The sequence below is a fragment of the Chanodichthys erythropterus genome, chromosome 19, assembly GCF_024489055.1.
Source record: "Chanodichthys erythropterus isolate Z2021 chromosome 19, ASM2448905v1, whole genome shotgun sequence".
NCBI lineage: Eukaryota > Metazoa > Chordata > Actinopteri > Cypriniformes > Xenocyprididae > Chanodichthys > Chanodichthys erythropterus.
The window spans coordinates 17121540-17134855 of record NC_090239.1 but is presented as its reverse complement, the minus strand read 5'-3'; the positions used below and the strand labels follow the sequence as shown (position 1 = coordinate 17134855).

The window sequence follows — 13316 nt, the reverse complement described above, 5'->3', positions numbered from 1 at the left end:
TGGATATGACAGAGCCCTATTGTCCACAGTGGTTTAACGGTATCTGAGTGCAGGGCGTAGCATTGGCTTTGGAGTTTTGTATGTAAAGGGCCAAGTGTGGTTTTGCCGTAGCATTGTTGCATTGGGGTTTATTTAGTGCTAAAGACCACGTATTATTATATCCCTTACACTCTAAAAACTCCTGGGTTATTTCTTTAACCCATTTTCTGGGTTATTTGTGTTGGGTTAAAATTATGGGTTATTTTTTCAGAGAGTAACCATTTTCTGGGTTATAGGGCTAATATTTTGACCCAATTCCTGGGTTGTTTAGGTTTCTGGGTTATTTTTCAAAGAGTAACCCATGTTCTGGGTTAACGCCCCTTCCCCCCGCCCTCGCTGTTGTTCTGGAATTTTCTCACAACAGTCGTTTGAAACAACCGTCACTTGAACTTGAACGCACTCGATCCGTTTTGGCCTGGGCTTCTTCGGTGCAACTTCATCGCGTGTTCAAGGTAAGCAAGTATTTTCAGTGTCAATGTAACGTAAACTTTTCTGTGTCCATGTCCCCGTTGCTAGTTTAGCACCATCTGTTGAAAAAATGACCATGGCTTACCGTGGTAATTCTGTGGTTAGCACGTAGCCGCCCACGGATATCGCGACAACATCTAACTAGTTTAAAGTCCGTGTAAAGTCAAAATAAATATGTGTTTTGAGTTTGTCAGACTAAATAAGAAAGTGTTATTAACCACCCAGCCAAATTTGAATGATTAAAAATAACGATAAGTTCATGAAATTAGGTGTCAAAATGGTTGTGCTTTTTACACATCGAGAAACGTATGATCTATTTAATGTGTTTAGAAGAAAATGACTGAATTCACTTTACACGGTCTTTAAATTCTATTTTTCATAAACTGTGCTGTACTTATCTCATTGTTATAATACTGGTAATAATACGATAAGCACAGTGCAGCTAGTGGCGACTTCATGCCGCGTTAAGGGGGTCGAACACCGGACGAGAAGCGCCGCGCTGCGCCGCGTCTAGGACAACTCAAGGTATCGCGTACTTTCTCAGTTTATGGCCAGCAATATTGTTATGTTTTAGGACATTATGAAATTAAGATAATGTCAGTAGTATGTTATGATTGTACTGTATAATTAAATACAACCGTTGCTGAGTCTGCAGTCTGAACACTTTACCTCAGAGCGTCCGTTAACTGAATGAATTGAGAATATCACCTGAAAATCCAATAACATCAGCAATTTTCATTCAAGCAGCTGATTTCTGTAAATTAATGTAAAACTAAATTTATATTGCAGCACATGGTGAAGTCAGTATATACATTAACGACGATTTGAGACAAATAAGTGTAAATTTAATATAAATCGATGTACATGGCGCTCTGTGGCGCTGCAGGATTTTGAACAAGGTCCCGAACCGTTGCTGGGCGCCGCGGACAGACGCCGAATGGCGCCGCCGGTGTGTGTACACTCATAGAGAATAATGTGTTTGAATTTTAAATACGCTTCTCTTCCGGTGTGCGACCCCCCTTTAGCCGCGGCTAGAGCGACGAGGCTACACAATAGTTATGTTAACCAGCTGCGCTGTGCTTATCATATTATACAGTGCCCTACTGTCTTAAGTAGTGAGAGTTAAAGAAGCGTTTCAAGTCTTCAAATTGTTGCTAACCTCTATTGCTATGTTTTCTTCAGGTCATTATAAATGGACAGCTTTGTCGCTGATAAGCTAACTGAGTGGCGGATGTCTGGGCTGATAGAGAATTTTAGAGGTGAGCGTTTTACTCTTTTAAGGGATAATTCACCCAAAAATGAAAATATGATGTTTATCTGCTTACCCCCAGGGCATCCAAGATGTAGGTGACTTTGTTTCTTCAGTCGAACACAAATGATGATTTTCAACTCCAACCGTTGCAGTCTGTCAGTCTTATAATGCGAGTGAATGGTAACACAATTTATAAGAGTCAAAAAATATGCTTAGACAAATTCAAACTGAACCCTGCGGCGCGTGACGACACATTGATGTCCTAAGACAAGAAACGATCGGTTTGTGTGAGAAACCTAAGCGATTGCTGAACGCAGTTGGACATAGTGGTGTTTTAGAGGTAAAAAATTATATAAATACTGTTCGGTCTCTCGCACAAACCGATCGTTTCGTGTCATAGGACATCAATGTGTCGTCACAAGCCGCAGGGTTTAATTTGGATTTGTCTAAGCATATTTTTTGACTCTTATAAATTGTGTTACCATTCATTCGCATTATAAGACTGACAGACTGCAACGGTTGGAGTTAAAAATCATCATTTGTGTTCTACTGAAGAAACAAAGTCACCTACATCTTGGATGCCCTGGGGAGTAAGCAGATAAACATCAAATTTTCATTTTTGGGTGAACTATCCCTTTAACTGCCCTCATATCATCTCTCTATACCTAAATATTTTTCTTGAATATGGCTTAAATGTGTCAGTGTAAGATTTTGTGACAGTCACAACTTCTTTGACAGTGGGGAATGCATCTCTATAATAACCCTTATAGTTAAAAGATACTTGTGCCTTGTCTTTAAGCTGTTATGCATAATAATGGGCCAGATATTCACCTTTGCATTAATGTCATTATTACACTTGTTAATGAAAGAAAAGATGGACAGTATAGACTGTCATTCACACAAAATGGGTAATGCTGCAAAAGAACCACATTAGTTAACTAGCAAATTGGGCCACGTTTTTTTTTTTTTTTTTTAAACAAAACAAAAAAAAAAACCCAACAGCATTCCCTTAAGAGTGATTATTTATTAGCTTGATAATCAAAGAGTGTCTGGTGAGTGGTTCACAATTGTCTCGACTTATTAACAATACTCATGTTGTCTTGTTTTCTGTCTTTCAGGTGAAGACATAGATGAGGAGGCATTTCTTCTCTTAGATGAGGACACTATCAAAAATCTTGTCCCTCAAGTTCAATCCAGTTATTGAATGTTGTCAAATGTTTGAGAGAAAATGAGTTGTTTATTTTTCTATTTTTTCTAATGTCTAATGTTATTACAGTGTGACCTAAGATAAATAGGTCCAAGTGTGTAGAGTTTAATTTAATTTAATGCAATAAAAATGTAAAAGTGCTTGAAGTGTGTAAGTTTCTGAAGTTTTATTTTCTGAAATAAGGCATACTGGCATAGTAACCCAAGTTAGGTTATTTTTGACCTTTGACCTTTGGTTAAAAAGGGACCTACTAATTTCTGGGATATTTCAACCCAGATATTGGGGTTGTTCTTTTGACCCAAAAGTTGGGTTATATTAACTACAATTTTGGGTTATTTTAACCCAAAATTTGGGTCAGGTATTTAACCCAGAAGTTGGGTCAAAAAGAATAACCCATTTTTCTGGGTTGAAATAACCCAGAAATTAGTTGGTCCCTTTTTAACCCAGGATTTGGGTCAAAAATAACCCATTATGGGTTATTTTTGACCCAGGAGTTTTTAGTGTGTATATATGTTACAGTGAGCCTACAACACCATTCCTTTCGGATTTTTGCACTAAAGCATGTCAGCATAGTTCCAGATGTGTCAATGTTCCTTGTGGATTTGAACTTTTCATCTTGTTCTAAAGCTCATACTGGGCTGTGCTGGTGGTTAATGTGTTTATTGGCATTTAGGAACATATGGCACTGTGTTGTTAGACCAGTCTGACATGGTATGAATTGGCACTCGATTATTGCGTGTGATGTGGGTATTGGTCTGTTAGCCTACTTGGCTTTATTTTAGGGGGTCTCCTCTCTGACAGTTTCCATGCTGATGAGTTTTTAAAGGCCTACACGTGCCAGAAACCCCCAAAGCCCTTCCTTCCCTCCATGTAGAGATGTCTGACCCAAAAAAGACGAGAGGAAATACTCTATAACTTTGCTTTTCTCTGTCGTTTCCACCCACTCTGTCAATTGCTTGGCTCTACTGCAGTCTTTTATCATATTTTTCTCTCTTTTTTTCCCCCCTCTTTCAATTGCTACCATGATAATGGCTCTCTACATTGTCCCTAAGGAAGGAGTGCTAGAGGTTAGTGTGTTTGCCTTTTTAGCAAAACAATTTAAGATAATTTGGGAAACTCTATAAGGAAAAGGAACTTCCATGATTTCATGACATTGCTATTAAGTTGAGTATATTTTTGTGGCCATTGGTTCATGGTGGTATATGGTTTGTGGCCTTGTTCAATATTCAATGGTTGTTCTATATGCAGATCTGATCATGATAGCAACGGGAAGCATAATTGTGGTGCAAACTAAATTGTCAACACCCTAAGTAATTGTTGAAAGACAAATACTCAAATGCTGGTGAACATGCACAAATGCACACATAAAAAGTGGATCCAATCACTTCTCTGCTCAGTTTCCCAGGCATCATGGAGTCTCCCCCACCCTCTTGAAGGATGATTCTTAAAGGTTTCTGTAACCCACTGGCTCCTCTCTCCCACCCCTCTGCCCACTGTGGTTTAGGAGTTAGCGCTCTGTAATTATATACACACACACACACAAACTCATAAACGCAAGTACACATTTATGGACGTATATTTTAAACTGTCCTTTCATAATTGAAGCCTCAGTATTTTCCTCATATGTTCATGTGAACATACATGAGACACATGGATAGTACACACATATAATCAAACACAGAGATGAATATAATCACACAGCTGAGATATTCTCTTATTGATGATCCCATGGCATTTGATATATGTGACTACGTAACTACACAGATGCTGGTATTGAAGCCCATCATTAGTGGGATAGTGGAGCATCTGTTCAATATTTTCTTCTCTCCTGTAGTTTTCTACTATTTTCCAGGCATGTGTAGCTTGAGTTGTGCTCTGGTGTGCCCTGGCCTGTGGCAGCGAGCGGTAACCATGATGAGGCCAAACCGTAAAGCAGCCTAATTTCACAAACCACAGATTAGTAGCCGCCTTATTCACAGCTGCCAAATGTTTTGTTCCGGGCACCCATTGCCTCTCACATCTACGAGAGATTCTATACAGCATATAATTGTTGATTGATAATATTGATATTTTGGGCTCTAGTGAGACAGGGATGTGGACAGAGATGGATTACTCATAGAAAAATCAGTCAAAGAAATTGTACGACCTCAGGGCTCGTTCACACAGAACGCATTTTCAAAGACACGAGCATTGGAATGTGGAATAAATGCAAGGTCTTGGACTGATTTAAACTTTTTAGAATTTAGTTTTTAGAATGCCGTGTTATGCACGAGATATATGTCCGTCTAGCGCGTGTTTACATAGAAAAACAATGGAAAAGTAGTGCACTGGAATGGAAAAACGCATTCTGTGTGAACGGCCCCTTATGGTGGCTGTTCCGCCTTTCAGTTAAAAGTGCCAGTAAGCTTATTTATAGAGTTTAGTAAAACTAAATCACAGAGGTCAATGATATGATGATCATTGTTTGTAGAGATCTATTCATTTAAAAAAATCCTTTATTTGCTATTATTTACACACACACACACACACACACACACACACACACACACACACACACACACACACACACACACACACACACACACACACACACAAAACAACATATGGTTGCAGAGTGAATTGACTTGCTTTTAAAGAACTTTGATATGACTCTGGAGGTGTTATAAGTAAGATTGGCATGCTTTTCTTTTTATCTTTGCCTCCATCCATCCTTCTGTTCAGCCTCCAAGGTGTTTGGTGTGTAAGACCGGATTGGAGTATGAAGGAGCTTGTGTTGTATCTCAGTCATCACCAGCTCTCCGTCTGGATCCTGTCAGCAGACATCAAAGAGAAGCATTGCACTGGATGAGGAGTCAGGGAGGACAGAAGAGCAAGAAGTTCACGTTTATGTTCTTGGCAGGTTTCTTAACCAAAGCAAAAGAGGTTGTTTGGTATCTCTTTTTTTGAAAGGTTTATTGTCAGCCGCCATATCTTTCCCCTTCTGAAGTGAGAAGTGAGAAAAAAGAATAGCTTCTTGGCTCAGTATGGAAATTGAAATGGAGAAGTGGGAGTAAGTGAGATAAAAGTAGAGAGAAGAGTGAGTGAAGGATGTGGGATGGCGGGTACTCCACAAAAACTTGGCATGGGTCAATGCCTGATTATATATACGGTAGGTCATAGATCATGTGCATATGGATTTGAACAGTTCATTAAAGAGAACTGCTCTTAAATGTGACGGAAGGGTCGGATAGGATGACAGTGTGGAGAGAAAGATAGTCTGTAATCTGTACATGTACACACACACACACACACACACACACACATTTTCTTTGGTGAATTTCAAGGATGTTTTTGCTTCTCAGCGGCCTGGGTGGTAGACCGTAACCACGTATACATACACGCCTACGCAAATGCACACACATTCTGCTTCAGCAGACAAATAATACTGGTTCTTGCAAGCTGGCAGCATCACAATTGCTTTCGCAGACCACATCCCTTTATATTATTGAATTTGGGTTGGAATGGTAGAATAATGTGATTTTTGTTCAGAAGAGGCTGTGAATGATGTTTATTCTGAGAGTTCACTAGGTCAACTTGTCAAGCTGGTTCTAGATAACCACCAAACTGAATATCATTCGTTATTTCTCTCTGTCAACACCAAATTAAAATCAACTTTGCTTGTCGAAATCTTCTCTGGCATGGCATCAGCCTCTTTATGGTCGGTTTGGCAGGTATTTGTTAAACGAGACTAAAAATGCTTTTTTAGCATATTGTGTTAACATATTTTGTCATTCCTCTGGGTTTCAGCTGGCGGTCTGTGCTCTTTTTTAAAGATGGGCTTTTTAGATGCGCTTCTTGTTATCTTTCATCATTTAGTTTTGTTTACGCTAGGATTAGTCAATCGAGAGTGTGTGAATGAAGAAGAATCAGAGTCAGAGAATTGTGAATGTGGGTGGTTGTGATTGTTTAAAGTTTTTCCTTTCTCCTTTTTCTCTCGTTCTCTCTCTCTCTTGACTTTGCCCCCAAGCATAGTTTGAAGGTGGTCCTCATTTCTGTGTGGCACTTGGTGCTCTTTAATGCAGCGATTTGGTTCGCTGTTGGTTTTTAAAGTGTATTACCTTTCATGTTATTTGGCCACCATCACTGAAAGTGCTTCATTAGCTTTATTCGCTCTGACATGCAAGCTGTTGGACAAGGAATGATACAGGAACAACTGGAAATGGTATAAGCTTATTGTATTTTTCATCATACACAGCAACATGAGATCTCAGACCCATCAAAGCAGTTGAAAATGTTCCTTTATAAAAAATATTTGGCATGTGTTTCGAGTTACCCTTTTTTGCTTTGCTTTTGTCTGATTTGAATACCATATTTTCAGGAAAGTTATATTTTTATATAATAATAATAATAATATATATATTTTTTTATAGTAATCATAAATAAATATAGGAATATATATTTATAATAATTCCATAATTATTACAAAATATTCAGTTTTTAATTATAAATATTGTTGGTTGCTAGAGACGCCAAAATTTATTTACCCCCCCCCCCCCCCCACCATTTTAATCTCTAATTAATAACCTTATTTATTTATTTATGATTTAAATAATATCAAAATTTAAATTTTAAAATCACCGCTAAGACAAAGGTTTGTGATGTGTGCATTAGAATGACTGTGTCTTTTATATTTTATGCTTATGCTTTTATAGATCATATCATTTTTGCATCAAACTAATCGTTTTTCAGAATGGGCAATTTAGAAAAAAAAAATTCTAAATTGATATTTTAGTGTGTTGCTTTGTGACGTGTGATTGTAGACTGTAGTCAACAGTAACCGAAGAGCAGTTCAAACACATACTGTGGGGGAAATGTCTATTCATTCAAACACAAGAACATGTGATTTGAATTATCCAGTAAAACAATAAGAACTCCAATTATTAAATTAGATGTCCTTATGTAAGGACACCATAATGTCTTCCTAAATCAATCAGTACTCGGGCAATCAGTTTAACTGTCTATGACGCATGAAACATGTTAATAAACTTTCCACTTTTTTGTAACGATTGTTAGGGCTGGACTGTATATCGACTTGTGTAAGATATATTGATATATTTTTAAATGAGATATGAGAAGTTTATATCAATATGCTTTGATGTAGTGGAGGACACAGTGTGCTTCTCAAACAGCAGGCCTCATCCTAGTGAGGTTACATACTTCCTAAACATATAGTTTAATGGGGCATACCCTTCTGTCAGATGTGTGTACTGTTTAATGCATTCACATTTTCCTCAGTGCATAATTTTCATATTATGGTTGTATGCTTATCTGTAAAATGTTAGAAAGTCACATGAGTATTTCCATTTTGCATAAAGGCTCATTCTGAGAGTAAACGAGCCTCCATTAAACTTCGCAGGCCTCACTGGCATGTATACGTCAAACAGATGTAGTGCAAATGATAGGAGCACAATAATTGTTTCTAAAATATACATTTTGCTAAATTATATTTTTTGTTGGATATTAAATGTAGGTTTAAAATTCTATATGTAACACAAGCAATTGCACTTTTATGAGAGCAGTAACAGTAAAGGGACTATTGTAATGGTGTATTGTAAAACTAAACATTTCCCATTTAGAAAATGCAGATATATACAGAGATATATTATTTGGTCCATATGGCCCAACTCTAACAACTGTTTTGTGTATCCCTTTAAACATTTCAAATATTTATTGGACAAAAAGCACTCCATCTGCAATTTTGATTTGTGCATACTTGAAGGAGGGACTTTAGAGTAATACCTGCATTCAAATGAACTATAGCCAACCTGAAAAAGACTGGCTCATATCCAGATGTAAGTGCAGCGGCAGTCTTGATGGCTGGAATCTAGACTACAGTGACACACTCAATCTGCTATGCACACTTCATTTCATAGCACACACTAATCAGTGAGCTGTATTTTCTGTTTTACATCAAAAAACTGTCCCTACAGCAGCCGTCTCCCCCCCCCTCCAGCTCTTATGTAAACCTTCAGCTATGTGTTTGTATGGGCCTGAGCCCATTGTAATGCTGTTTTATAGACCTCTGATTTTCCAGGGCTGCAATTCACATTTGATAGCCTTTGATATTCCTCAGGTGCCGAGCCAACAGATACCCATAATTCACGGCTTTTACGAGATGCCAGCCAGCATCTCAGGGCAGAGCAATGCTGACAACCCATCTTTACAGTGTCAATGATAAAATCAACAAAGTAAAAGATTTGATGCCTCTTATTGTTCTTATTGAATATCTAATTGTACTGTTTGTGTTTTTTTTTTTTTTTTTTTTTTTCAGCGATGGAGGAGTTGTTGGCAGAGTTGCGGGTCTTTTTGGAGTTGTTAGACAGAGAGTATTTAACTGCTGGAGTGAGAGAGAAAAAACAGCAAATATTAAACATCCTGCACAGAGTTCTAGCCACTAGAGGTAAGCACAAACCCACTTTAGCTGCTCATTTGACCTTTGACTTCAGATGAACTCTTCATCATCAATCATCATGACTCATGTCTCTTTAATATCTGTGTCAATTTAGTTTTTTCAGCTGTGCTGTATGAATGTGTTTGTTTTTCTCTCAGAGCCTTCATGTAAGACAGAGATACACACCTCTCTCCCGGCCCCTCCTCAGATGCCCCTGCCAGAGATTCCTCACCCCTGGATGGTAAGATGTGCATATTATTACTATCAATACAGCAGCTATCATATATATATATATATAAAAAAAAAAACTTAAATCTCTCATGCTCACACATTTGTCTCATAATCTCTCTGCTTGTACTTGTTTAATTAGTTAACATTAGGTAATGCATTAGCTAACTTGAACTGACAATGAGCAATGTATTTTTCAAAGCATTTATTAATCTTTGTTAAAGGGTTAGTTCACCCAAAAATAACTCGTTCCACACCCGTAAGTTCATCGTTCATCTTCGGAACACAAATTATGATATTTTTGATGAAATCCGACAGCTCTCTGACTCCTTCATAGACAGCAATTTAACCACCACATAGAGCTTGGAAGAGCTGAACAGCATATGAGAATGACACAAAATAGAAGATATTGTTGAATAAAGTAATTATTTTTGTTTTTGCACACAAAAAGTATTCTCGTTACTTCATAAAATTAAGGTTGAACCACTGCAGTCAGGTCGACTATTTTAACGATGTCTTTAGTACCTTTCTGGACCTTGAGTGGTGATTGTATTGCTGTCTATGGAAGAGTCATATACCTCTTGGATTTCATCAAAAATATCTTCATTTGTGTTCCGAAGATGAATGAAGGTCTTTCAGGTTTTGAATGACATGAGGGTTAGTAATTAAAGACAAACTTTTTTGGGTTAACTAACCGTGCGTTCACACCGTCGCAAGCGAGAGCGTCAACATTCGCCTTGGCCGCCCTGCCAATAAGGCTGTCAAAGTAAATGACAAGTTGTGGCAACCAATCGGAATCCTCTCAAGCGAGGACCTCTACTTTCTGATTGGTTGCCGCCGAACCGCGTCATAGCTCATTACCATAAAGTTGACTTGATTTTAACTCTACTCGACACATTCTCACCGTCAAAGACGTGCCGCACTGCTCTCGCCGGAGCTCGCCACCAGCTCTCATTGAAAATGAATGACTTCCTGTCACTTTGACGCTCTCGCCGCCAGTGGTGTGAACACATAGTAACCTTTTGTTTATGTTAGTAAAAATATTATTAATGTTCATTGTTTTGTTCGTTGCACAGTGATTAACTAATTTTAACAAATACAACGTTTGGTTTTAATAATGTATTAATAAATATTGAAACAAACTAGGATTTATTATTCTTAGTTGATGTTAATTTCAATATTTATTAATCTAACATTGTATTTGTTAACATCAGTTAACATGAACTAACAATGAACAATACTTATAAAGCATTTATTAATGCTGTGCAAGTATTGTTCATTGTTCATGTTAACTGATGTTAACAAATGAAACATGTAAAGTGTTACCGTTTATTCAATATATCACCCAGCTCTATTAAACAAATGTCAACAGGAAAACCTTTTTTTTTTTATAGTGAGTTTACGGTTTTTCTAAGTTTGGTTTAGCATTCCAGAAACAAAAATAGCATTGTCCTATATTTGGAAGTGATGTCGTCTGAACTCTGACTGCCACTGGCTGGTGGTTTGATGGTCTCTTTTTGTGAAGTGTTTTATGAGCTCTGTAAAACAGCAGCAGGAAGTGTTCACATCAGTTTGCTTTCTATCACATGACCTCATAGTTACCGACACACGACCCTGATGTGGTCTCATCCGTCACACATGAAACAGATTACGCCTGCGTGAATGTATGTGCTCACATGTGTGTGACACTAAGAGTAACAATCATCATGTTGGAGGGCAGCAGCAGATGCTTGTGATAAATAGCAGGTGTTCATGGGTCGCAGTTGGTCATTCTCAAATGCACACATCCCAGCACGTTGTTTTTCCTTTCACCCTTTACACACTCAGCACTTTACAGTATAATTAGAAACATCCTTTCCTACCTCAGCCATCCATACATAACCCCAGTGTGTGTGAGGGGCCGACTGTTCCCGTTCCCGGAAGGTGTGAGGGGGCATGGGGATTGTGGGATAGACTTGAGATGAGGGAAGAGAAATATCCATTTACTACAGTCCAAGGTCGGACCTCTGCCTGTGCAAAACCTGCCCGAGGAAAGGCAGAACACGAAAGTCACCCACCATTTTTTTCTTTTCCATTGCGCTGTTTAGTTTTTCTTATTCCTGCTCTCCATCAACCACACCCTCTGCTCCATCCTCTTCATTCCATTTCTCTCTCTCTCTCTTTCTCTCCCCAGCTATGTGATGATTTAGTATTGCGTCAGTGAGCCAGGTTTATAAACTGACTCCCTGTCATATTCCTGCCAGACCTAATTCTGCACATTCAGTGTGTGTGTGTGTGTGTTTGACTAAAGCATTCTATGGCCCTTACGAGTGGTCAAAATTACAGCGGGAACGAAACGGAGGGATTGAATAAAAGGGACTGAAGCTGGGCATGTGGGTGGTGAGATAGGGCCGTGGACAGGACAGCAGACGCCACAGTACGCAAGGGGGAGAATCGTGTCTGGAGACTTTTTGTGCGTGTGTGTGTGCTTGTGTTGAATTGAACTCCGTGGCTTTGGGTTTCTAAATGTTTGGCAGACAATTCACTGCAAAACTTCCCTGTACATGTACTATAATGAACCCAGAGGAGGAATTTCTGACTTTCTGTTGATGAATAGTGCTTGCTAAATGCCAATTTAGTTCTTTCAACCAATAGTTACTATTACTTAGAGACAAGTGGGGGTTATGCTTACTGCACATGCATGCATAGTTTGGTCTATGTCCTTTCAATAGCCCTTATTGGAGTGACAGCAATACTTGTTAATGGAAATTGCATAACTTGAGCTTACTTTTTTCCAACTTTTCTCCCCCAAAACCCATTATACACAAACATTAAACAAAAACTCCACATTTTAAATGTAGAAGTTTCTTTGCCCAAAATGCCATACCAGTGACCGTTCATGTCAAGAGTCCATCATAGCAAGAGAATCGGGCACTTTTGGAAAGATAATTTCTCTTTCAGGGAACAGTGGCAGACATCGTACAAACCCGATTCCAAAATAGTTGGGACACTGTACAAATTGTGAATAAAAAAGGAATGCAATAATTTACAAATATCATAAACTTATATTTTATTCACAATAGAATATAGATAACATATCAAATGTTGAAAGTGAGACATTTTGAAATGTCATGCCAAATATTGGCTTATTTTGGATTTCATGAGAGCTACACATTCCAAAAAAGTTGGGACAGGTAGAAATAAGAGGCTGGAAAAGTTAAATGTACATATAAGGAACAGCTGGAGGACCAATTTGCAACTTATTAGGTCAATTGGCAACATGATTGGGTATAGAAAGAGCCATTTAGAGTGACAGTGTCTCTCAGAAGTCAAGATGGGCAGAGGATCACCAATTCCCCCAATGCTGCGGGGAAAAATAGTGGCGCAATAACAGAAAGGAGTTTCTCAGAGAAAAACTGCAAAGAGTTTGAAGTTATCATCATCTACAGTGCATAATATCATCCAAAGATTCAGAGAATCTGAAACAATCTCTGTGTGTAAGGGTCAAGGCCGGAAAACCATACTGGATGCCCGTGATCTTCGGCACTGCATCACATACAGGAATGCTACTGTAATGGAAATCACAACATGGGCTCAGGAATACTTCCAGAAAACATTGTCGGTGAACACATCCACCGTGCCATTCGCCGTTGCCGGCTAAAACTCTATAGGTCAAAAAAGAAGCCATATCTAAACGTGATCCAGAAGCGCAG

At 38.5% G+C, this 13316-nt stretch overlaps 1 protein-coding gene and 1 long non-coding RNA gene across 6 annotated transcripts in view; both read left to right on the top strand.

Moving 5' to 3' along the window:
- Positions 1-13316, top strand: part of afap1 (actin filament associated protein 1) — a 61919-nt gene that overhangs the window by 19977 nt on the left and 28626 nt on the right. For 4 of the 5 annotated variants that reach the window (XM_067369600.1, XM_067369598.1, XM_067369597.1 and 1 more), the window contains 2 exons: positions 9277-9405; positions 9555-9637. In XM_067369600.1, coding sequence (XP_067225701.1) covers positions 9277-9405; positions 9555-9637 — 212 coding nt within the window. Of the gene's footprint in view, positions 1-4018; positions 4034-9276; positions 9406-9554; positions 9638-13316 lie in introns of all 5 variants that reach the window. The other variant, XM_067369602.1, reaches the window with a different exon arrangement.
- Positions 204-3211, top strand: LOC137007899 (uncharacterized). Its single transcript, XR_010892690.1, has 3 exons — positions 204-491; positions 1690-1766; positions 2878-3211. It is a non-coding gene; the product is annotated as an uncharacterized lncRNA (long non-coding RNA).